The 26,788-nt window shown below is 40.9% G+C and overlaps 1 protein-coding gene across 10 annotated transcripts in view; it reads left to right on the top strand.

The window, feature by feature from the left end:
* The window catches only part of SMPX (small muscle protein X-linked), a 54,102-nt gene that overhangs the window by 9,928 nt on the left and 17,386 nt on the right, over positions 1-26,788 (top strand). For 9 of the 10 annotated variants that reach the window (XM_080652821.1, XM_080652824.1, XM_080652828.1 and 6 more), the window contains 2 exons: positions 6,431-6,517; positions 11,858-12,005. In XM_080652821.1, the coding sequence (XP_080508947.1) occupies positions 6,431-6,517; positions 11,858-11,992 (222 nt within the window). In that variant the 3' untranslated portion in view covers positions 11,993-12,005. Of the gene's footprint in view, positions 1-6,430; positions 6,518-11,857; positions 12,006-14,977; positions 16,977-26,788 lie in introns of those variants that run through there. The other variant, XM_080652825.1, reaches the window with a different exon arrangement.

Genomic DNA, 26,788 nt, shown 5'->3' with positions numbered 1-26,788 from the left:
GATTTCCAGTGTAAAAAAGGTTTCAGGGGTATGACAGTCCTTAGTACAAAGGAATAGACTACCACCACCCATGGTTGGTCAGTTAAACCAACACATTGATTAAACTAAAAAGGATAATAATAATACATACCTTCCTTTAATATTTTATTGAAATTTAAACATAAAAAATAAACTTTCCTTTGCCACTTGTTTTTTTTTTAAAAGATATTTTATTGATTTTTTTACAGAGAGGAAGGGAGAGGGATAGAGAGTTAGAAACATTGATGGGAGAGAAACATCAATCAGCTGCCTCTTGCACACCTCCTACTGGGGATATGCCTGCAACCAAGGTACATGCCCTTGACCGGAATCAAACCTGGGACCTTTCAGTCCCCAGGCCGATGCTCTATCCACTGAGCTAAACCAGTTAGGGCTCTTTGCCACTTGTTTTAATGTAGAGTTAAGGCCCTTTCTTTGACTGTATCTACTGTTTTTCTTCCTTAGGCAAATTACTATAATGCATTGTTTATGATTTCTAATGCTGAACTCTAAGTGTAGCCAGAACTTGAATGTAGCAGTCTGATTCTAGGGGTTCAGTGCTACTTCCAGTTGGTAATCTTTGCTGCTCTAACCAGAGCGCCATATTGGTGGCATGAGGCAAGCAGTCATATACTGGCTAAGAGATGTCATTTTTGAGGTTGACATTCACACGTACTTCAGTATTATAACCTGCGTCCAACCAATAGTGCACATTATCTTAATAGCTATAGAGTACATTCTTGAAGTTTGCTTTTCCCTGGATGACGAGACTACAGTTGAGTCATTCAGGAAATTATTGACGAGAACAAAAAGTGTTGAGAACAGAGAAAAAAAAGAAAGAAAACCTTTTAGTAAGAAACATCATGGGTGAAGAACAGTGGCTGAGTGGGAGTTTCTCACGTTGAGTCAGAAAGTTTTGTATATTCTGAATCCATTCCACACTTCACGAATCCCTGAAGATGAAGGAGTTGTGCATTCTACTAATATAGGTTTCGTTTAAAATAGGCTGCATTATATTTTAGTTGGTACGTATGTCTGTCTCTCTTAATGTAGGCTAATATACCAAATAGGAATCTCACTTTCTAATCAATTATTGAGGAAACACACCTTTCTTCTGAGTCTTCAGTGAAAGATGCTAGAAATCTCAAAAGGCCACTTCCTGCTCGATTCAAAGAAAGACTGTGACTGTAAGACTAGGAAAGCACAGAAAGAAATACGAAATGCAGCCCTATCATTTCCTCTGCCCACCCACTGGAGAATGACAAGGGGGAGGCTATAGATTCTGGCAGGAGCTGCTGGGGACCTGTGAAAACTAAAGATATAATCAGTTGCGGGGAGGGTCATCTGAAACAAGTGTGCAAAGGGAGGAAACTCCAAAAACCTCAGCACTAAAAGGATAGACAGAGTTAGGACCAAAAGGGAGGGGGAGATAAGAGAGCAATGGCCATGGCAAGAAAAGTGGGTTGGGATTGTCAGTACCCAGTGGCAGGCAGCTATCAGAATCCAATCCACTGGGGAAAGATGTCGTTCCATTGTAAGTCACACAGGAGTGGCTGTGGAGGGAATATTGTTTCCAGAATCCTTGGGCTCAAAGCCTGGAGCCAAGCAGAACAATACAAATAATTAAGGGAGTAGTGGAATTAACTTACAGGGAATTCTTTCTGCTTTTCTTCACCTGGTGAGATCAAGTGTAGTATTCATTTCACATCAGATAGGTCTATTATCAGGGAACTGTATCCTGTTCTGGCAAAAGATGATCTAGTAGATTTTTTCCATTCCCAACTTCGAGGATGTAACAAATTATGTATAGCTTGGGAAAGTGATGCACTGGGTCTGCTGCGTCAGAGGCATATTTAAAAATAAGATGCACAAACCTCAAGGAGGGAAAAGAAATCCAAGGAGATGTGTTACAAAAACAAACACAAAAACAAAAGAAAAAAAAAACACCTGCCTCCTTTACATTTATACAGACTCTATATAGAGAAGGAAGTCCAACCTTACAGCAACTCCAGGTCATCAATGTTAGACTTTTTCTGTGTTTGTTTATTCTTTCATAAAAAGTAGCTCATATCCAAAACTCATTTGGAGTAGTAAATACCATACCCAATTTATAGTCAGAAAAATGGAATCATTGAGAAGGTATTTTACTTGGAAACAGAAGTCAGTGAAAGAGACAAGAATATGACACAATTGTCTAGCTAGTGGAATAAAAACAGAGAGCTACAGGTCTATGTATTTCTATCAAATTCAAGTTAGAAGGGATTTTTCTTATGGCTATAATTTAGTCTATAATTTGTCCCTCAAATATTATCGCCCTACAATTATATTAATAAGTCATCTCTAACCATTTACAAGCTCTCTGACACTCCCTTTAGTTGTAAGTTAATGATTGGATACCCGACACATTCTTAGTCTGCTTTGGATCCTATCAATATTTGCCGTCAAAAAACCCATTTAGGTTCTTGGTTTCTTAAGTGATGCCTTAAAGATGAAAAAGCATCAAGTCAGTGAGTTAATGGTTCATTTTTCAATGTGCCTTTTCATTGATAACTATGCTGGACTTATCCATTTGTGTGCCCCTTTCCAAGGCCATTTTCAAAGTGTAAGCGTGCAATGTTAGAACCAGTTTAGAGAATTTTAGAGTGGTTAGAGCTTTGGTCAAGTGAAAGGAGCTCTTTAGCAAAGGGTGTGATAGAGTAAAAAGTCCCTCCCTTTTGTTTAGAATCCTGGATTTTCCTCGAACTGTTTGCATGACCTTGAGCAAATCATCTAATCTCTTAGAGGCTCAGTTTCTTCTTCATCAGTAAAATGAAGATAATCCAAACATCAGAAGTTTATTGTGAAGATGTAGGTGTTGTGATGAGGAGGCTAAATATTGCAGCTTGGGGGTGAATAAGGTAGTTTGTGGTAGATGGGTGTGGGGGGAGTAGTTACTGTCCCCATAACCTTACCACCTGATTAAGATGAAAGCTAGTCTCAAACCCAACTCTGCCACAACACAGACCTTTGTTAAACACACAACATTCATTAGCAAGCAAGCATAAAACCATGTATACAGTCTGGCTGTGAGTTGGATGAAGCCTCAGCCCTTGTCCCTTTAAGTGCTCCAAATGACTGCCACCTTGCATAAAAGGATCACGTGAGGCAGGTGGGGATTCTGTTGCCCTTACTTGGCAGTAGCCAGCTGGAAATCCTCATTATCAATGGCTGGAGACAGGCCTATTTGGGGATCAGTCCTCCAGCTCTGCCCCTGCAGGTGTAAGCTACAGGCTTCAGATTCTTACACTCTGTTCAGCAGGGTGGGGATTGCCTCCAAAATAGTTTAACCAATCTTCATATCTTAACCTCTAATTTCATAAATAAAATCAATTTCTAATGATCACTCTATTATTTCACCTGTTTTTTTACATTTTTTTTTCAAGCAGTGAGGCCTCGTGTGTTGGTGAAGATATGGCTAACAGAAATACTAGAAGTAGCAATCCTGGGAATGTGGTCTTAGTGATATCTTACCACCTAACCACCCCAGAAGGATGAACTCCCAATTAGAGAAATAGGTATTCCTAGTATTGCAGTTTAAACCAAAGTGCACAAATATAGGGTGTCCCCCAAAATGTATACACATACTTTGATTAATTATAAAGGTAGTATTTTTAAAAATATATTTCACTTTCAAAATTGAGCTATCAGCTGTTAAAGTGTGTATACGTTTTTGGAACACCCTGTATAAAATATCATACTCTCTATGCTAAAGTAGTTTAAAGTAAGTTCCAGACAACTTAACAATAGGCAGAGCAAATATTTTAAGTATATGTTAATACTCACCCACTTAGGGATGGTCTATGGCAGTGGTCGGCAAACTCATTCGTCAACAGAGCCAAATATCAACAGTACAACGATTGAAATTTCTTTTGAGAGCCACATTTTTAAAACTTCAACTTCTTCTAACGCCACTTCTTCAAAATGGACTCACCCAGGCCGTGGTATTTTGTGGAAGAGCCACACTCAAGGGGCCAAAGAGCCGCATGTGGCTCGTGAGCCGCGGTCTGCCGACCACTGGTCTATTTCAATGGCTGTTAGATTGGCTCCACAAGTTCTGAGGAACTGCTCATGGCCCCGAGCTTGGGGGAAGCAGATGGGGTTCTGGGCTCCCTACCACCTCAGTCACAGCAGTTCCACCTCCACCTAGTTTGCATTTTAGATGTTTTCACAATACTTTACTTGAAGGAAGTTTTGAAAACCACTGATGAAGCCTAACATTCATATTACAAATGGGGAAGATGAGCACCAGAGCAGTTGTCACTTTTTCAAGTACAGATTACCTGGAGCAACTCCTAGCATTGGGCTTTCACCCATGTACTGCCAGGTCTGACCAGCAGATCCTGAGCGACGGATTAATCGATTATTCTGACACAGGCTTCTGTGAAAGAGAGGCTAAGGGGCTTGTTTGGCTTTAGAAACCAAAAACAGCCCCGACTGCCTGCCTCCTTAGGTTTTTATTGTAACAACAGCTTGAACTAAAATTAACTTCTAGATACAATCAGCAGGGTAAGTATCCTTGAGAAAGCATGTGCTTCTACAAGGTCAGGTCTTAAAGACTCAACATAGAGATTCTAGCAAAACACCCTGGGGATCGGACTTGTTTGGAAAAGTCAAAGTAGGGGCTGCCACCTTTGGCAAGGTTCCCTAAAAGGCCCCCGATCTTTAGGAGAATCCTCCTTACAGACTTTCCAACCAAGTTCTGTGCTTCCCCACAATGTACCATGGAGAGTTTACATGCATGGCTAAAATTAATCTGTGAGCAAGAAAAGGTGGTATTCCCACAGCATGTCCTTTACTGATACACCGTCTTGGATGACTTTTACATGTTCCTTTACTGAAAACTGCAACCTACTATAGAACATACACACATGATTAAATGGGTTAGTTCAGCAATCAAATCCTTCAGAAAGGGTTAACTTGAATTCATCATTGGGAAGATGTCCTTTGTAGAAACTTAATAAATGGGTCGTGGTAGTAATGATCTAATCCGTTAACCTTCTTCCAAATAGTACCTATCTGGACTTTACCTCTTTCACCCAAACTGACTATAGTAATGGAAATAGTTTTTGGTTCAATAGAGATCATCTTTGTGGGTCTTATACATTGTTTTGATCTTATTTCAGGACCCTAATGATATATTATCCAATCTGTGACATGCAATTATAAAATACTATTATTTTATGTCTTGCTAAGAAATAAAACATGTTAATTAAAATTTTAAGATACCATTGCTGCAAAGACACATTCTGATTTCAGAGCTATTAAAAGAGGTGCATCTCGCCCTCATAAGGCAACAAGTGCTTTATCTTAAGTGGAAAAAATGTGTTCTACCTTCAGAAAATCTTTAATGCTTCTTTTATGTGAGTGATAGTCCTGGTTGAAGTGGTTTGCATTAAACATCCTTGCCTTTTGATATCAGATGAAAGAGGGACAAAATTCAAATTTACATATTCTCTTCACCAAGTTCAAATTACTTTGTCAGTATATTCCTAGCATAATGTTTAGCATAACTCATGTTTATTAAAATGTATTTTTTGTTAACTGCAGATGGAGATTAGTATGTTATTTTAACGAAGGACAAGAATCTATGAACGGTGATCCAATAAATTAGACTTTCCAGCACACTTTTTGCACAATGGTGTGTTGGGAAGAAGGTAAAAAAAGTGTCAATTATAGAAACTTAAAAAAGTGCTGGACCCAGCCAGTGTGGCTCAGTGGTTGAGCATCGACCTATGAAGCAGGAAGTCATGATTTGATTCCCAGTCAGGGCACAGGCCTGGGTTGTGGGCTCACTCCCCAGTGTGGTGCGTGCAGAAGGCAGCCAATCACTGATTCTCTTGCATCATTGATGTTTCTATCTCTCTCCCTCTCCCTTCCTCTCTGAAATCAATAAAAAAATATATTTTTAAAAAGTGCTGGAACAGCCCTAGGACATTATGGAAAGGAGGAGGCAGTTTAAGAGGTGTGATTGCCCCCCTCCCATGTTAAATCTGAAGGAAACTGAAGGAGGGCTAAAGTGTGGGATGGCTTCTGCGGATGTTATTTCCTCCTTTCCTATCATTATGTGTTCCTTCCTTATCCCAGAGAGAGAAAAATATTAAGCACCACAGGAGGGCAACAGCCAGAACAAACTGTCTTCAAATTCTCCCATTGAATTTGACCTAAGGATGAATACCAGAAATTTGTGATAAATAGAAGTCAAATCTGCTTTTGCATATTTCTGTGCTGTCATTACCACAATTTTCTTGAGGTAAAAAGCTTTAAAGATGTACTTTTCAGATGCATTTTTTCTCTCACAAACAATTACTGTCTCCGAGTATCATTACAATTTCTTACTTTTCTGGAGCTACATCTTCCCTATTTTCTCTTTTAGGCAAATATCAATATCCCAATGGGAGCCTTTCGGCCAGGAGCTGGGCAACCCCCTAGAAGAAAAGAAAGTTCTCCAGAAACAGAGGAGGTGAGGAAAACTTGTCTTTCTCCTCCAAAATCCTGACTAGCACGGGGCAGAGGCACGTTGGGGGCTGGTGCTCTAGGGCAATGGAAGGAACGAAGGGAAGTAGGTCAATGAGTCATCACAAAGTATATACATTCCTTTGATGTCTTGCTCAATTACCCATGAAACACACTGGCCCTTGCTTCCCTTCAGCTGAATTTAAGTGCTTGGCACAGTTACTTGAAGATGATGAGTTTAACATGAAGCCTGTTGATTGATTGTATATGTTCGTTTGTGCATGTGTGGGGGGAGAGGGAGCACAGCCTCTCAGATGCTCTTGGTCCACAACGGTCACAAGCTTGGGAAGTTTTCATCCTGAGCTCTTACTGAACTAAGCAGGATGCATTTAGCACAGATTCTGATGAGTGATGAACCCCAGTGGGAGCACAGGTAATAAGCACATTAAATTTCTTGTGTATTCAAACAAAAAGCTCCAATTTCTGGGTATTTACTTTGACAAGAAGACTTTGCATGGGAGTCTATAAATTTCTGTATTTTCCCTCCAATTCTTTACCTCTCCTCCAAATGCAAATACCTCATCTTCTAAATGGAGGCTAAAATTAATGAGTACAATAAATACAGAAAAGTCCCTTCCCCAAGTGTTGATATTTCATCCCCAATTGTGCTGAAGGTCTGGTTCTGAAAAAAAAAAAATTAAGGTTTTGGAGCATGTCATTAGCACAAGACAAGGGAAATGTCATTAAATAAAGTTGTATGGCATATAAAACTGTGTTTTCTCTTTTTAAAAAGGTGAAAAGGCTGCTTTAACTTTTGTAGGAGACATTTTTGGTAACTGCCCCAAAAGAACACTTATCATCATTTCAAAGTTTCCTATTAAAACTGGTTGTCCCTCTTCTAATCTTCCGCCCCATAAATAATTCCTGACATAGTCCCGAATTAGCGGTCCAGCCTCTAATCAATAGGTAATTTTTGAAAGGAGGAGATGGAGTATTTGAGTGATATCACCAAGTTCTGGAATTTCAGCCATTAAGTCACCTTTCATGAGTAAAAATTTTAAACATACAAGTTGAAAGGACCCAGCCCGACCTTTTCTTATAGTACATAATCTCTAGTTCTGATGCTGCTAACTTGGCCATCCAGTTAACTAATGATTATGAGCGTGCTCTCTCTGGGATTTTGCATGTTGTAAGAAAAAGGCATGGGGAGGTAAAAGGGTGGGCAGTGGAATTCTTCCTACACCTCCATTTACCTGTAATTAGATTTCCTTCCTGTGCTTCCTTTTAAGCTGTGTCTGTCAACTACCATGGCAATCAGTTGGAAGATAGCTTGACCCTCTTTTCTCACTAAATCGTGACTGATGTAAACAGTTCTTTTGGAGGCTTATATTTCAGGTTCTCTCTGTGGTACAGATGGCCCTCTCCTCCATGTGTCCCAGTTAGAGGCTTGGGGAAGCACTGTGCTCTCACTCCTGCCTTGTCCCAATCTGATGGTTCCAGCACATTCTAAAATAGCCAAGAACTGATACAACCTGGTTGGTGAATACTTTATGATCAGCTACATATGCAAATGGCCAACCAATCTTTTTTGCAGGATGGAGAGGACTAAGGTATCCACAGAGGTCCCAGAAGTTTCTTGAACTGAGCAACACCTTTCCCCTGGGGCTCATGGATCAGGAGGGTTTAATAAGAGCAAAAATGATTTCTCAAGATTTGTGGGGTCTTAGGGAAGCGTGGGATCTAATGGCTCAAGTTCTGGGCTGGATCTTAGAGTACTCTGCCTCCTATATCTCTTTTGACTGAAATCCCATCATTTTTAAGCCACAAATTAGCATGCTGGGATTTTCTGTTATTTCCCTCTCCATCTGGTTCCTTTACAAGATGAAAACACACTATTTGACTCTGGTTCCACCACATCCTAGCTGTGTGACCACTGTACCTCAGTTTCCTCCACTGTAAAATATGGATAATAGCACCATATTTATAGGTTGATGTGAAGATTAAATGAGTTAGTATGTGTAGCTTATATCAGCTATTCCTGAAACTGGAAATGGTCTGGGGCTGATAAGCCTTCTCTCTAGCTATTTTTATCTAACTCAAACAATGTCTTCCATGTCCCTTTTCAATTCAAATATCTACTTGCAAAAAAAAAAAAGTACTTATTAGTCCAATGGAGCCAACTGGAGCCCTGTTTGTTCGTGCCTTAATTTATTATAATTCTTAACAAATTCAGATTGCCATTATTTTTGAAAGATGAAAGAAGATTCAGTTAAGAATATGCACCACCACTAACCCCCTTCCTGAGTTAATATCATAATATCTACTTATTAAATATATCCACTTACAATTCTCCATTACACATGCCCTTACCAAATCAAGTACTAAAAGTCTTACCTTGATAAATAAAAAGCACAGTGCACTGAGGTTTTAATAACTTGAGAGGAAAGTGACTACTATTAAATATTATCATCCTATCTCTGTGTATATCACATAATAAACTTGTACGGAGACACATAACTAACTACACACATTGGCTTTGGGTGTCAAATGTGTCAATACAGCACATTTTGATATTACAAAGACAGTGAATGTGACTTACCTGAGAACTTAACAGAAGGAATTAGAAACATTTTTCTTCTTCGTGCTTCTTTATTAAAATCTACCCACCTAACAATCATGGGAACATTTATAAGTAAGGAAACATTTTTTTATTTCACTGCTACAGATATTTAAAAAACTCCAAACACTTTATAGCCTTGTTTAAAATTTCTTTCCAAAAGCCTAGCAAAGAACATTTTGGAATACCTGGTCCTCCAAATGCAGGCTGAGCAATATTCATTATTGCTTCTAAACCTGCATTTATACATGATGAATGTATGTGCACACAAGGAAGCCAATCCTATGGCTCTGTACACTGATCTGGGGAAACATTTTCCAGATATTTACAACAGCCAGGCCACACGGAATTACTTTGTCAACTTATGTGGCTGACATGTTAGCTAGTTCATTAGCACTGTGTCCGAGTCAAAGGAAATGACTAGGAAAAGCAATTAGCGCTTACCAGAAAAACAGCACCTCGATATTTTAGATTTCTACTTATCCACTCAAATAAGCAATTTAAAAACGTTTTATAAAGGACATGTCAACCAAGTAATCGGTTAGAGTTTAGGAAGGTTGAACACTTTCTTCCCTTTAGAGTCTAGACAATTTGAGAACTAGATGTAGGAGCCAGAAGGGAGGAACAGCATCAGCTTCAATACTCAAGTTTCAGGGATGCCTAGTTAGGCTGGCAACAAACTTGTGGATTCTTATTACTTTTCCCCAGAACTGGATTGGTTTACTCAGTTGTTGGGCGAGCAGATGGAGCTCTGCCAGTCTCAGACTGGGATTGTTAGTTTGGGCCCTCTGAGAAGCAGACCCAAAGATGGCAAAATATTTACTGGGGAAAATGCTTGTAAGGAAAATGGGAGGGCTGTCAGACAGTGATGCACGTGAAGGATAGTGGGACAGAGGGTTTGGCAGAAGCATCTTAGACCTCAGTGCTGTTCTAAGGAGATTTCTTGAGCCAGAGTCCCTTCCAGAGGAGTGTGAAGTCTCCCAGAAACTGCCACTTTAGGATCCTGTGGCGCACAGTCATTGGCCAAGAGCTGCCGTGGGAAGCATGACCTCAGTGTACTGATGGGCGTGTTTCAGGACAAAGCAGCTGGGGCAATCATTCAGTTACCCTTCCAGCAGGAAACTGATCCGAGAGGCCTGTTCTCCTGGCTGCCACGGAGATCAAATGTTCCTCCAACACCTTCCTTCAAGGGCTGCAGAGAATATGCCCCTGACCTGTAGCAAATTGGAGGAATGAGCTAACAAGCAACTTTCTTCTGTAGTAATGAGTTGGAGTTCTAGGAGCCACACATAGCAACTGATTTATTGTTTTACGTCACTGTTAATATGTGTGTTTGGTGTACATACATACAGGCATAGATTTGCCACTGTGGTATATTTTCAGGGTTAATCAGCTAAATAACAATCAACAGGTATGCTTGTGCACTTCTGTACCAAGTGTTGGAGGACCCACACGGAAGTATAGAATGTGGTCCTGCCCTGCAGCTGCACCAAAATAAAAACATAATACGGTAGGAAATTTAAAATACTCCCTGAAGCAGGAAGGGAGAGCTGGGCCTCCTCTTTTGCTCTATCTTAGCCCACTTATATTCAAAGAAGTTTTACTTATATCAGTTTCCGTTTGTTTATGCTTCGCAGAGATTCACTGGAACAAAGGCTGGCAGCCACTGTACTCCAAACAAAACATTCTGAAAACTCCTAGACTAAGTCATTGATAGAGCCAGCTGTGCACTAACATTTTGCAAATCTCTGCTGTTCAGGCATATTATGATCACACTAGAGGCCCGGTGCACGGACTCGTGCACCAGTGGGGTCCCTTGGCCTGGCCTGCAGGGATTGGGCCAAAACTGGCTCTCCGACATCCCCCGAGGGGTCCCAGATTGCAAGAGGGTGGTTCTCGGGTGACGCACCCCAGAATCGGGCTCCCTCCTCTCTGGTTCAGGGTACGTCACCCGAGAACTGCAGCTGCCAAGTCACCGCAGCTTGGCAGCTCCAGTGTTGAGCGTCTGCCTCCTGGTGGTCAGTATGCATCATAGCTACCAGTTGGAGCGTCTGCCCCCTGGTGGTCATTACGTGTCATAGCTACCGGCCAGTCGGCCGGTCACTTAGGCTTTTATATACACTGAATGGCCAGATTATTATGATCTCTGAACATATAATAATCTGGCCACTCAGTATATATATATTAGAGGCCCAGTGCATGAATTTGTGCATGGGTGGGGTCCGGCCAGCCTGGCCAGGGGGAGGGGACATGGGCAGTTGGCTGGCCTGCCTGCTGGTCGAGGGGACAATTTGCATATTAGCCTTTCATTCTATAGGATATACACTGAGTGGCCAGATTATTATGCATTCAGATATCATAATAATCTGGCCACTCAGTGTATATAGATGATACCAAATTTAATTTGATCTTGTAAGATGCTTGCCTTGGAAAGATGAATACTTCCAACTAGTGATCATTCTTATTAGTAATCAGACACTAAACAGTACTCTAGTTTTTCTAAGTCACGTGGAAATTACTTATTTCTTCTTCCAACTTTATTCCACATTCCTCTACAAACTTCAGGAGATCTTCTTGAAACTTTGAGGATGTCTCTGCAGCACAAGACAAAGTCACTCTGCTAGAATTACACTCTGACATTATTCTTGCTTTAATTTTTTTTCATTCCAGAGAGACCAAATGTATTTTTCAGTAAGCTGAATCTCTCTTCTTGCTTTTCTTCCTCTTCAGAGTGCTCCTCCCACCTCGGATGAGGAAAAGAAGCCAATTCCAGGAGCAAAGAAACTTCCAGGACCTGCAGTCAACCTATCGGAGATCCAGAATATTAAAAGTGAACTGAAATATGTCCCCAAAGCTGAACAGTAGTTGGAGGAAAAAGGTAAGTGGAAAGCTATTTCCTTTGTCTAAAAAAGATCACTATACAATGGTTTAAGGAAACCTTCCACAGAAGGAGTCTGGAATTCCAGAAGAATTTAAGTATCAGGGTCTTCAATTGAGACCAGTATTTCTGGTGCAAAGGTTTTCTGGCATTAAAGCTGAGCTTTTGGGCCTGTCTTACTCTGTAACCAGTCAGAGAACCATTGAGGATGTTTGCCTATCATCTCCTCTCTGGTCACCTTCTTAGTTGGGGAAAGATAGGGTTGGGAGAGGAAAGATGCTTGGGAGGAAGTCTTGAAGAGCTTTTGATCTTGGGGTCCAGGGAGCCCTCCCTTATTTCATGTCTCAGTTTCCTCACCTAAATGCCACTAAGAAAAATGAGCTATTTATGAGTAGAGGATCAGAGGAGCAAGGAGCTGAGGAGGTTTAGAAGTGTAAAGAGTGTAGACACCAGGCATTCAGGCCTTGAAACCAGTAACCCTTATGTGTATAAGGCAGACCAGGAGGACCTGGTAATGATTCTGGACGTGGATGAGGGAAGGGTAAACTCAAAACTATATCTGCTGCCCAATGAGGCACTGCAAGCAGGGCCTGCCACTTTATTTTCATTTTATCTGGATCCGGTCAGTAATGATCCCCTGGTGAGGATTCAGCCTCGTCCTCCATCTGCAAACCTGATACCTGCAGACTGGTTTGGGAATTTTGCCAGCAGGGGGCATGTGGAATTGGCCCAGGTCATTGCTTTTTCTCCTATGAGACAATGACAGCAAATCTACTTTATCCAACATTATTGGATCCCACCATACACAACCTATTGCATTTTTTAAAAAATATATCTTATTGATATTTCACAGAGAGGAAGGGAGAGGGATAGAGAGCTAGAAACATCAATCAGCTGCCTCCTGCACACCTCCCACTGGGGATGTGCCCGCAACCAAGGTACATGCCCTTGACCGGAACCGAACCCGGGACCCCCCAGTCCGCAGGCCGACGCTCTATCCACTGAGCCAAACCGGTTTTGGCAACCTATTGCATTTTTAAGCAGAAGTTTAAGTTTAGAGGAGAGGAATATATACTGAGAAAATAAAACAGGTATTTATCTGGCTGATTATCCATTCATTCATTGGTTTGTTCATCCACTCACTAATTCAACCAATATTTACTGATCATCTGCTATGTGCTGAACAATAGAAACATTTATTAATCATTTACCATATGCCAGATACTATACGAAGAGCATTATATCCATTGTTTGTTAAGCTTCATGATACCCAGTTTATTGCTCCCATTCTTGAGATGAGTCTTATAGACTGATTTTTACCATTTATCATGCATCCTAAAAAGGGGGTCTGATTTCAAAGTTAGTGTTGTCACCTACTTGTTATACTGCTATGCTTACCCCCTTCCTCCCACTGTACCTTACAGGACACTACATTCCCTGTGGGTGTTAGGGTGATATATTCTGACCATGTGGATGGTGAAAGCAAGCATAGCAATGGGGCCCTATAATGTCTTCTCCTGTAGACATAATGAAGAACAGAATGTTCTGTGGATCAACCCCATAAATAATGGCAATGTTACCTGTGCCATGCTTACACAGACTTATTAGGCTATTGAAAGTTAGTTCTACTGAAAGTTCTTTACAGTGTAGAGAAAGAGAGGAGCCATTTTGAGTTACATTAAGAAAACAGTATGTAGTATTTTCAACAGAGTTGCATAAAAGAATAAAGGGTAAGAATAAAACACAGTGGATTTTATGACCATGAAATTAACCCTAGGACAAGGACAAAGTGACATCAGTAGGAAATGACCTGAAGCATGACTACATACACTTGTATTTATTTATGACAAAATGCAATCAACTGATGACTATCATTATACTCAGTCCTGCTTGTTGCCAAGCTGAGCTGAAATACTACAATATGCTTGAGGTGAAGGTGCAGAACTTTCTTCTGAGAAAGCCTGGAGAAGGGAAATTAAATTTTTGTAATATTTATTATCATCACCCAACCAAGGCTGTTCAGTTAGACACATGAATTTTTAATGCAAACTTTAAAGGATTTTGCTTTTATGAAATCCATGTTGACCTAAATTTAACTCCAGTCCTAGTTTCAGAAGAACTTGGTTTTAAAGATTCTAAGGAATGCTGTTTTAAAATTAGCTCCAAGATGATCTTGTAGTGTTACCGAGTGGTGAGGTTGATTTCATAGCCTTGGATCTATGGTTACAGTAACAGGGAATAATATCAACCCAATGAAATATCAAAAATGTACCAGAGTTACCAGAACAATTTTTTAAAAAATATGTATTTTATTGATTTTTTATAGAGAGGAAGGGAGAGGGATAGAGTTTGAAACATCGATCAGCTGCCTCCTGCACGCCCCCTACTGGGGATGTGCCCGCAACCAAGGTACATGCCCTTGACCGGAATCGAACCTGGGACCCTTCAGTCCGCAGGCCGACGCTCTATTCACTGAGCCAAACCGGTTAGGGCCAGAACAATTTTTTATTACTAGACTTTCTCAGAGGAATTTAATGATTTTTTTCTCCTGAACAGATTCTAATAATGTAAAAACTCTTAGAGAGGCCAATTTGTTCTTATTCTACAGGAATATGAAAACCTAAATTGTCAAGGTAATTGATCTGAATGCAAAATTAGTACAGCATTGTTTTAAGCCAAGGAATTATTTTTATTTCTTGTAGGAGAAGTTTTAAGCTGGTTTGACTTTGACTCATCAATTCTTTTCCAGCAAATAAGTCAGATTTTAATACTTCCAAGGTCATGGTTTGTATGACCATGGTTGAAAGGGAGAGGATTTCTTAACATTGATTGATTCAGTGGGCTCATAAGCAATACATACCCTGGACCAGACATCATTTAGCCCTTCACTAGTTGGATTTATTTCCCCCTCCTTGGGCCACCACTTTGTCACCTATCTTCACCATGTATTGTTCAATGATTTGATTCAACAGACTGTTCATTGTTTGAAGACTGAGTGAATAACTCCACAGTGCCAAACACTGTAAAAAACCACAAGACTCAAAGTCCAGATTATAACTATTACAGTACTGTAGACATGTAAGATTGAGCAGCATCTCCTTCCAGGGAGAAATAGTTCAAAAATAATACCAGGAGACTTCAATATCCCACTTTCAACAATGGATTGAACAACTACACAGAAGATCAACAAGGACATTTTCTTAGTCTGTTTGGGATGCTCTAAGAGAATACCATTTCCTGGATGCCTTATAAAGAACAGAAATTTATTTCTCACAGTTTAAGAGGCTGGGAAATCCAAGATCAAGGCTCTGGCAGATTCGGTATCTGGTGAGAACCTGCTTCCTAGTTCATAGATGGCCACCTTCTCATTGTGTCCTCACATGCTGGAAGGGGCAAAGAAGCTTTCTGGGGTCTCATTTATAAAGGCACCTCATATCCTAAACAACTCCTGAAGGCCCCAACTCCAAGTACCATCCTATTGGGGGTTAGGTTTCAAGATATGAATTTTGGGGTGGGGGAATAAACATTCAGTCTATAGTCAAAATAGAAGACTTGGTCAATTATCCAACAACAGTGAAGTACACATTCTTCTCAAGTGCACATGACACATTGTCCAGGACAGGCCATATGTTAGGCAATAAAGCAAGTCTCAATAAATTTAAAAGGATTGAAACAATGTAAAGTATGTTCTTGGACTATAATGGAATGAACTTAAAAGTCAGTAGCAGTAGGAAGTTTGAGAAATTCACAAGTTTTGGAATTTAACATAGTCCTGGATAACCAATTAATCAAAGAAAAAAATTGCAAGGGTATTAGAAAATACTTTGAGACAAAAGTAAATGAAAATACAACAAAACAAAATTTGTGGGATGCAGCAAAAGCAGTGCTTAGAGGCAAATTTATAGTTTTAAATGCCTCTACTAAAAAATCTCCAATCAATAACCAATCAATCAAATTATTATGAGCAACTCCATATTGGGGAAACATGCCCTTGATCATCCTAGAGTAAATGATCCATATCTACATAAATGGCAGATGACTAAACTGATATATGAATAAAAATATCATCCCTTTCAAATGGTAGAATATAATAAGTTTAAAAATATACTCATATAAACACTATAACAGTATATAAGAAGCTAGGAAATTAAGTAATCACCCATAAGATCGCCGTTTTAGCATAATACTCACTTTGATAGCTTTTCTCCAGTCTTTTCCTTTGGGTTTACATATGGGATGCAATAAAACAAAATTGCTAACAATATGATATTTGGGATCATAAGACTTGGTTTCATTATCTTATACCTTTGGAATATTCAGCTCTACGTCTCTATTTCCTCGTTTCACTGAAAGCAAAAAACAGCATTTCCCTCATAGGGTACTGGTGAAAGATTAGGAAGATGTATTTTAAAAATTATATCCAGGCACAGCTCCTGGGATGGGGTAAATTTAAGTACTCAGTAAATGGGAATTGGTTCTCCCTTTACTTTTTTCTGACATAGCTTCATTCATAGCACTTATATGGTTTCCTATCTTTTCCACTTTACATTTGCTATAAAAGCATTTTTATGTTGCTTTGCAGCCTTCAGAATTAAGAAGATTTATTTCTCTTAGGCTTTGACTTCTCATGATTTCATAACCATTTCCTTCTGCCAGAAGACAGAGGACATATTTCTTGTTTTCCATAGAACTACACTGAAAAAACCCCACAAAACTCTGACTTCTCCAAATGTCTTCACTGTGGTTTGCTGGAAATTATTTTGTCCTCAATTTTGAAATATTCCCAGTTTTGACCCAATTACAGAAGCTCTATTCACTTTCTCCAAAGGAAATGTTTTTGTGTTGAGATTTTTCACTCTCTAGTGAAGTCAAAATTCTTTTGATTTATGGTGCTTTTTTTTTTCTTCTGCTCCCCACTTAGAATAAAGATGGGTTCTGTAGTGGTTCTGCACTGCATCAAGGTTTTTATTCATTTTCCTGCCTGGCAAGTTGTTGTTCTATGCCCTGGTTATAGCATGTGTGGGCATACGGTACTCTTGAGGGTGATGGCAAGGAGCCTTTAAGCTGATATTGGTAGTTGTTTTAAGAGTCTATCCACAGAAAAACACATAGAAGCTACCTGGATGGTTTGCGGGGGGTGGGGGGGGGAGGCGGGGGGAGGGTTGGAATTGGTGGGAGAGTTTCCAGGGCGTACACAGGAGACCAGAGAAGTACATCTGCTCCAGCCAGCTTGGTAGAAGGCTCAGGTGACTCAGGGTCCAATTCTGTAGAAACCTGTATACTGGCACATAGATTCCCATGGGCTAAAGGACAACGATGGCTGGCACTTGCCCTGCTCCCAATGCAATTGAATTCATTACCCTATTTCAGTGGTTGGCGGGACGCAGGGGAAGGCAATTTGATGTTTGAATAGTCACAACTAGGAGGAGGTATGGGATGCTACTGTCATCTAGTGGGGAGACACCAGGAGTGCTAGGAAATGACCTACAATGCCCAGGACAGCCTCCCCACAACAAAGAATTATCTAGTCTCAAACGTTAGTGGTGCTGAGAGTAAGTAACCCTGATTTGCCTACTTGAAAAGCTGATGTCAGGACCAACTTGTAAACTTTCCTCTCCAAGCAATCAGTGCAGTGCATTTTACAGAAATGAAAACATTAATAAAAGAGAAAGTAATTAATTGTCCAATATCTATAATCTCTTCACAGTAATCAGAAACTTAGGAATAAAGCACTCTTAAATATGATGCTTTTGTCAATTAGTAAACTAAATACACTGGAACCTTGGTTCTCAAACTTAACTGGTTCCGGAAGGCTGTTTGAGAAGCGGTTTGTTTGAAAACCAAATCATTTTTTTCCCATTAGAAATAATGTAAGTTGAATTCATTCATTTTAGACCCCCAAATAATTCCGTTTTAACCTTTCTTATATACATGTCTAATGTACTGTTTAATCTATAAACAAACATTTCTTTTTTGTGTATTTATCGAACCACCTAGCCTTAAATGGATCACTTTCAGCACTGGTGCAGGGATGTCTTTCAGGAAGTCAGTGTGCAACATCTTTGCTTTTTCACATATTAATGCCTCTGAAACGCTGTCACTGGCTAACTGCGTTTCATTTCTCCAAATCAACAACAGTTCTTCTACCTCTCCAATTGCTCGTGATCATTGTTTCTTTCACACCCTTAACAACATTAGCACTCTTGATGGCCTGTTTTTGTTTTAAAATTGTGCTAATTGTCCATTTCACCAGCAACAAAAGCAAAAATAAAAGCACATAAATATTCATAGCACCATTTCCTTAGATGTTAACAAGGTGAGGTTTAGTGGTAAACTGCCTCATATTGGCGCATTTTCTCCTTTGTTTGTGGCCGAGTGACAGCATGAAAGGGTTGCGAGGTCGACTATAGAGATATTATTTTCTTGAACAACTTGGTTGAGAACCAATTGTTTGATATGGGAGATGTTTGAGAACCGAGGCTTAACTGTATATTTATGGTATAGTACATATGGAATACTCCTGGGTTATAGTATGAGGCCTTAAACACAGTTATTTTTTTGTAGGTTACTTTTTCCACCTCAAATGTTTCAGAAAGCAGGCTATCTCAGCAACTCATCAAGTCTTTTAAAATACTAATATTAAGCATTAGTAATCATCAGCATCAACGGCGTCATATTTATTGTCATCATTATTAGCATTACCATTAATATATGCTCATTACATGCCTGACATCTTGTGTTGTGCTTACACATACATTATTTCATTTGCTCCTCATGCTGAATGCATGGGCTATATACTATGATGTCTATTTCATTTATGGGGGAAAGAAGTACTGAGAGTTTATGTCACTTGACCAAGGTCACCCAGCTTGTAAGTTACAGAGATGAGATGCAAACCATCATCTGTCATACCCCACAGCCAGTTCTTTCAATCACTATCACCCATTGCATTCTTAAAAAATGTTCTTTTAGTTGTAGTCTTCCAGGTTTTGCAAATACTTCACTGTGTTGGGTTGAAGTAAAATAAGCAAAGGCTAAAGAGACTGCAAAATTGTCACTTTCACAACTCTGACATGTTGGTTTATTTGTTCGTTCGTTCATTCATTCATTCATTCATTCATGTATGCATGTATACATGCATCAATTCATTCAATGAACATTTATTAAGCGTAAAGCATGCACCAGGTGCCTGAAGATACCAGTTTGGGGGATACACATATGAATTAGACATAGTGTCTACAAGGGTACATTTAAATGGTCAGCACATAGCATGGAAGCTCTTTATAAGGGTCTTGAGAAAAAGGAAGGGTTAATGTCTGTAAAGGTCAGAGAAATCATGAAAGAGAGAGAGACTGAGAGAAAGGCAAAGGAAGAAAAGGGAAGAAAGGAAAGGGGGGGCGGTTGAAGAGTGGAGCAGACAGAACAGCAGTGATTGTGGCAGTGCTGGGTGACAGGGACTTGGCCCAGTCCTGACAAAACTGAAACAGAGGAATACCAGGCCTCTGTAGAGTCTACCTTTGCTCTCAGGATGAGCAGGTTGAGTGAGGGCCTAGCAGGTGGCTCTTTGTCATCATGAGACAGCCATCTCCTACCCATGAAGCCCTTTCTCTCCTTCCTGCTCATGCTGTGTGCAGCCCACGCAGCAAAACAGAGAAGTGAATTCCAGGCTGTCTAATCAGGCTTCACAGCTTTGTGACAGCGCTATTTTTTGAACTCCGTCCACACGTTGTGGCATTTGAGAAGGAGAAGGAATCAGGAGGAGCAAATCGAGACTTACACATTTCAATTGTACTCCCTTGCCGCAGCTCCCTGCCTGTGAACTGATCATCCTACACTCTTTGGTTTAGGGGCAGATGGCGTGGTGGTGGCTGCTTTAATCCCAGGCAGGGCTGGTCAATTGGCTTCTCACCGAGGGAAATTTCTATTAAGCAGTCGACAGATTGGAGTCGCTTTTATCCACGCAGGTGGCATAAAGGCTGCTCAGAACCGTGCATCTTGACTGCAGAAAAAAAACAGCAGAAAGCAAGCTGTCCTACTGGCCAAATGTCATTGGATGACTTCTGTAGAAAGGACAGTGGCACTTCCTTCCAGCCCAGAGGACCTCCCCTGACATGTAGCAGGCACAGCCAAATCCTTAACAAGTAAAACACATTTTACTGACTAGCTCTTGCCTGATTTCCAATTTTGGATACAAATGATAGCAATCATGGCTGCCCTTTACTTCTAGAGGCAACAATTAATTCCTGAAAACTTACCAAATGGGTTTATTAAATTCTGAGTGTTCAAACATACATTTATTCAGCCTCAATTAATTTTCATTTCCTAATCATTTTGTCTGTGAGCTGCTTAGAATTTACCTTGGCTGAATTAACCTTTTTCTTCATAAGGCAAGTTCACAGCATGAACTAGATTTGAATGGGAAGGATTAAAGTACTGGCATGAATTCACTCATTTAGTAAGTGAACATCTGTGCACCCACTGCATGCTAGGCCCTACAACAGTAGAGGTGGGTGATACAAGGCAACTCCCTTCAAGATCCTCACAGTCTAGCTGAGTGAGGATGTGAGAGGGGACATTAGCAGCAGGAATGAAGAAGAAACAAGACACAACCTTTGAATACAGGCGATGAAGATTCTATATAGGATGCTGGAAAATAGATCTACTACTGAAGAGCATACACTTTAGAGGTGATTTAGGCACAGGTTCATGTTCTGGATTTGCCATTCCCTTGGTCTGTAATATGGCATAATTGCTCTGTTTATTTTTTCTGAAAAAATGATAAAAGTACCCACCTTATGTCCCTACCCTAAGGGACATTTAGTAAAGTTTTGAGACATTTGGTTGTCACACCTTAGAGTGGGTACTATTGGTATCTAGTGGGTAGAGGCCAGGGATGCCACTAAACATGCCACAATGCACAGGACAGCACCCACAAGAAGTGCAGACCGTGCTGAAGTTGAGAAACACCAAATTACATAGTGTGTATAAAGTGCTTTGCACGGTGGTAGCTATTATTGTTACTAATGATAGTATGCAACCATCGGAAGGAACTTAATTTATGACAAGGGCAGTGGATGTGCTGGATAGAGTGGGACACACCTATGCTCTGCTTCCAGCTATGTCTCTGACATTGGATGAGTTCCTGATCACGCTGAGCCACATCTATATATATAAAAGCCCAGCGACCGAATGGCGGAACGACCAGAACGACCAGTCGCTATGATGCGCACTGACCACCAGGGGGCAGATGCTCAATGCAGGAGCTGCCCCCTGGTGGTCAGTGTGCTCCCACAATGGGAGCGTTGCTTGGCTGACCGGGATGAGCGGTGCTTCCACAGTGGGAGCAGCCACTCAGTGGGCGGGTCCACAGCTGCTCGGCTGACAGCTGACTGGGATGAGCGGCTGCTCCTGCAGCTGGCCTATCCCTTCAGACCACGCCCCCAAACAGTGCATCAATCCGTACACCGGGCCTCTCGTTTATAAATAAGAATGATAATACTAATCTTGATAGGGGACCATAAAGAGAGTGAATTGACTCAGATGGGTCACCTGGCATGAACTGGTATCCAGAAAGTGTTCATTCCCTTTGTTGTCCCCACAACTTGCTGATGCCCTTTGCCCCTTTCTTCCAAGGGTAGGAGTTGGTTGGTTGTTTTTTGAAGGAAATACTCTCTAAAGAGTAGCTCTGCATATTTCCCAAGGGAATATGAAAAAGCTTACTGAAAATGAAAACCCATTAACTGTGACTAATATGAGCTCACTGAAGTATTTGTAAGCATCCAGGAGGATCTTTTTCTCTGTCACCACCTACCATGAATCCTTTGAGCTTAAGCCAGTTTGTGAGATGATTTCTAACCTACAAGTATCCTCTTTGTCCCGGAGGAGGCACTGCAGTCCCATTTTTCAAAAACTGCAGCAGACACTATTTCCAAAGAAAATCAGTTTAAGGAATATTTGGAGAATCAATCTGCTATTCTCTTCCTGTCAAGGAAAAGTGAAACAAGGCATTTCAGACACCATTTTACTGAGCCTTTTGAATGGGCTCAATGGCTGAAAAGAGGCATCTCCTTTTTTAGCAATTGTTTGTACACAGACTATATACTATTTTAGAGTCTGGTTCAGAAACTAAAACAAGATCCATGTTGATCAAAACATCCAGAAGTGCCCTAGAGGTCTTCTCTATGACATCCTGTCTTGGCTTATGCCCCATTCACACCCAATTTTCACCTATTATTATTCTCAAGAAGTGTTTTCTCCCTAACTCCTGATGTTACTTAATTTGATAAGTAATGTCTATTTATAATAAGAGTGAAATAGGTAGGTAAAAATAAATAATAGGTAGGTCAGTAATAAATAGGGGTGCCAAAGAAGATGGAGGCATGGAGACTTTGTGAAATGGCCACTTAAGAGGGCATCATGAGCCAGGCAATGAGGAAACAGAAGCTTGTTTGGAGTTTTGTGGCAAAAACTAAATCACATCTAATTAGAGGCTAATGTAGCAATAATATTAACAAGCCCTCACAGTTGATTTTTAAGAATTCCAAAGTACTTTTGTGCTCACTCTCTTTTTCGAGGCTCACAACAGTTGTCCGAGACAGGTAGGGCAAGAATTGAATTTGAAGTTCATTCTTTTTTTTGTTCTTGTTCTTGTTTTTTTTTTTTTTTAATAAATCTTCATTTTTCAGATTATTACAGTTGTTCCTCTTTTTTTCCCACATAGCTCCCCTCCACCCCGTACCCACCCCACCCTCTGCCCTTACCCCCCCACTGTCCTCGTCCATAGGTGTATGATTTTTGTCCAGTCTCTTCCCACACTCCACACACCTCCTTACCCCCCCAAGAATTGTCAGTCCACTCCCTTTCTATGCCCCTGATTCTATTATATTCACGTTTATTCTGTTCATCAGATTTTTTATTCACTTGATTTTTAGATTCACTTGTTGATAGATATGTATTTGTTGTCACTTTGTTGTTCATAATTTTTATCTTTACCTTTTTCTTCTTCTTCCTCTTCTTAAAGAATACCTTTCAGCATTTCATATAGTACTGCTTTGGCGGTGATGAACTCCTTTAGCTTCTTCTTATCTGTGAAGCTCTTTATCTGACCTTCAATTCTGAATGATAGCTTTGCTGAGTTGAGTAATCTTGGTTGTAGGTTCTTGCTATTCATCACTTTGAGTATTTCTTGCCACTCCCTTCTGGCCTGCATAGTTTCTGTTGAGAAATCAGCTGACAGTCATATGGGTGCTCCCTTGTAGGTAACTGTTTTTCTCTTGCTGCTTTTATTTTTTTTAAATGTACACATTTTTAAAATATATTTTATTGATTTTTTTACAGAGAGGAAGGGAGAGGGAGAGAGAGTTAGAAACATTGATGAGAGAGAAACATCGATCAGCTGCCTCTTGCACACCCCCTACTGGGGATGTGCCTACAATCAAGGTACATGCTCTTGACTGGAATTGAACCTGGGACCCTTGAGTCTGCAGGCCAACGCTCTATCCACTGAGCCAAACTGGTTATGGCTCTCCTGCTTTTAATATTCTCTCTTTGTCTTTTGCCCTTGGCATTTTAATTATGATGTGTCTTGGTGTGGTCCTCTTTGGATTCCTTTTGTTTGGGGTTCTCTGTGCTTCCTGGACTTGTAAGTCTATTTCTTTCACCAGGTAGGGGAAGTTTTCTGTCATTATTTCTTCAAATAGGTTTTCAGTATCTTGCTCTCTCTCTTCTTCTGGCACCCCTATAATTCAGATGTTGGTACGCTTGAAGTTGTCCCAGAGGCTTCTTGCACTATCTTCATATTTTTGGATTCTTTTTTCTTTTCAGGTTGGGTGTTTTTTGCTTCTTCGTATTTCAAATCTTTGACTTGATTCTTGGGATCCTCTAATCTCCTGTTGGATCTTTGTAAATTATTCTTTATTTCAGTCAGTGTATGCTTAATTTCTAATTGGTCCTTTTTTATATCCTTGAGGGTCTCACTATATTTCTCAGAGGTTTCTAGAAGATTATTGAATAACCTTATAACTGTGGTTTTGAACTCTATATCCAGTAGTTTGCTTTCCTTCATTTCTTTCATTTGTGACCTGTTTCTTTGTCTCCGCATTTTGGCTGCTTCCCTGTGTTGATAGAGTGGCTTTGTGTACTAGGTGTCCTATAGGGCCCAGTGGCTTAGCCTCTCTAATTACCTGAGGTGGACACTCTTGGTGCACCCCTTTGTGGGCTGTGTGCACAGTCTTGTTGTAGTTAAGCCTTGATTGCTGTTGGTATCACTGGGTGGAATTAACCTCCAGGCCAATTGGCTGTGAGGACCAGTTGTGTCTACAATGGGAGAACTTCTGTGCTGGTGACACCCTTATGGGGCAGGACTTGCTTCAGTGGGGCTTTGGCGCTCACTGAGTCTGCCCCCTCAGTGTGTTTCTTATGGATGTGAAGAGTTGTAATCTGGGTGGTCTCACTCTGACCACTGGGTACACTGGCTCTTGGATCTCCAAGGAGGTGCAAATTCAGCCACTGCCTGAGGCCACCCAGCAGGAGCTACAGAGAGATCTTCAGATTCCTCCTCTTTGTTTGGGGTTTGGAGGTGTCCAGATGAGGCCCAGCTGTGAAGCAATGCAAGCTGCTGTGGAGCCTTGGGCCTTCTTTTGGAAGGTCTGGGGCTCTCTGACCCAGCTGCAGTTTGTTAGGTTTTAGATTGCAAAAGGCCAGGCCATTCATATGCAAAAGCCTCTGCACACAGCTTGGGTTGGCTTGTAAATTAGGTGGGGCGGGGTCTCAGGAAATCACCAGGGTGGAGCAAACAGCAACGGCTGTCCTTCAGCCCTGCCCCAAAGAGGCCCCCGGGTCTCTGTGTCCCACGGCACTGTGCAGGAACAATGATTGCTGCAAGCACCTCTGAGAGAAAGCCACCCTCATGTTCCAGCCCAATGCCACAGTCCATTTTCTCTTCGTATGAGTCTGGGTCCCCAGAGTCTTGCCCAGAACTGGAGTTCAGAGCAGTCGGGACCTTGTATCTCCCTCCCGATTGAAAAAGACAACAGTGTACCCAGTTGCCAGCCCCTTTCATGCACGCCTCCGTACCTCCACACATCCTCACCTCAGCACCTCCTACCAGACTCAAGGCACTTTTCTCTTTCCTTCTGGTTGTAGAATTTCTACCCAGCCAGCCTTCCCGTGGTTCTGGATGATATCTGTTTTGTCTTTTAGTTGTAGTTTTGATATGGTTGTGCGTGGCAGCAAGTGCTGGTGTTTACCTATGCTGCCATCTTGGTTGTCTCTGCAGTTCTTTCTTACATGACCTCCAAGTTTACACAGGGTGGAAGATTGTGGGATGTATCTTCATCTCCCTCCAGAGGAAGTTCGTTTTAAGAGAAATTATTAATTAAGCCTTATGATGTCCATCTGTAGAAAATGGGTGTGATCCCTTTTAATCATAAAAGTGAAATCTTCACTTAGTCTATAGTGGTACCAAGGTGGGGTTAGTTACAGCCTGTGCCATGGGCCAGAACTGAACAGATAATGGCTCTACTTCTACCCAGAAGGACTTTTCTCATTGACATAGAAAGATAACTAGGGTTAATCTACCCACTTCTATCTATAGATATATTTCAAAGGAAATGTACTATCTCAATTTTCATCTCTATTTACTGTTTTCTTGCTGCCTACTTTAAAAAAATCACACGGTGTCCTTTATACACATATAAACGTACAACCAACATACCCCCCCCACACACACACACAGAATGATTTGATCCGTATTTGAAAATCAGGTTGAAATGTCTTAATTTCAGAAAGACGAAGGGGCAAAAAATGGGTCTGGGTAAAACTTCACTTTAAGATGCCCCCAAATCATCACACTAAAGGTCAACTCTTTTGGAAAGCTCTCCATTGTCACCAATAGTCAAGAAATGGCATCCCGGACTCCCTGTAGAATCATATATGAAGCTGACTGCTTGTTATCTGTTACCGGGAGAGAGGGAACCTGGGAATCATTCAGAGCCAAATCCCATCCAATTATGGGTCAGTTACAGACCTTGCTTCAACAGCCAGGAGCAGGTCACACCACCAACTGAGCTGGTCTCAGAGTCTCTGGCTGGCAGAGACTCTCAGTGCATGGGAAGAAGAGCCTGTGGCCCAGATAAAACAGAGCAGCTATTAATGCTTGGAGACCAGCACAGGTGGCAAATGCAACTGCATTAGAATGACCCCTGAATCTCCTCACTATCTCACTGCCATCCCTCTATAATTGACTCCAGATTCAGTTTTCTCTCTGGGGTGGTATCCTTTCTCACTAGGTGACATTATGAAATGACATTATGAAATTGCTCCTGGACTTGGGGTCAATATGCTGTGATCCTGTAGTCTTGGCCACAATAATACCAAGGAAAACAGTGCCTGATATCCACACCACCACTGACAACTGCACTAAACGTGTAGGAGTTAAAATGCCAATAAACTTGAGTTAGAAAGTTGTGTTAAGTAAAAATAAAGTTATCTCTATTAAAAATCAAAACAATTTTGTGAATACTGGCCAGTACCTCCAACCAACTGAGATAATTCCAGGTTCACATTCTAGCATCCAAGGGTATAGTTATTTTTCCAGGCTGGCTTTGCATGTCTGATCTGCCAATCTGAGAAGGAAGCTTGTCCTTATCTTTATCTGAGATCTTGATGAAAGCAGGGAAAAGGCAGCACCAAGGACAGCATCCTGTTGGGTGCAGTAGTGAAAACTCTTTAGATTGGCCTAGAGCAGTTTGGGTGAGTATTGAATTGAATACTCAATAATATAT

The sequence above is a fragment of the Plecotus auritus genome, assembly GCF_963455305.1.
Source record: "Plecotus auritus genome assembly, chromosome: X".
NCBI lineage: Eukaryota > Metazoa > Chordata > Mammalia > Chiroptera > Vespertilionidae > Plecotus > Plecotus auritus.
The sequence above is the reverse complement of the archived record's forward strand: the minus strand, read 5'-3'. Positions and strand labels throughout refer to the sequence as shown.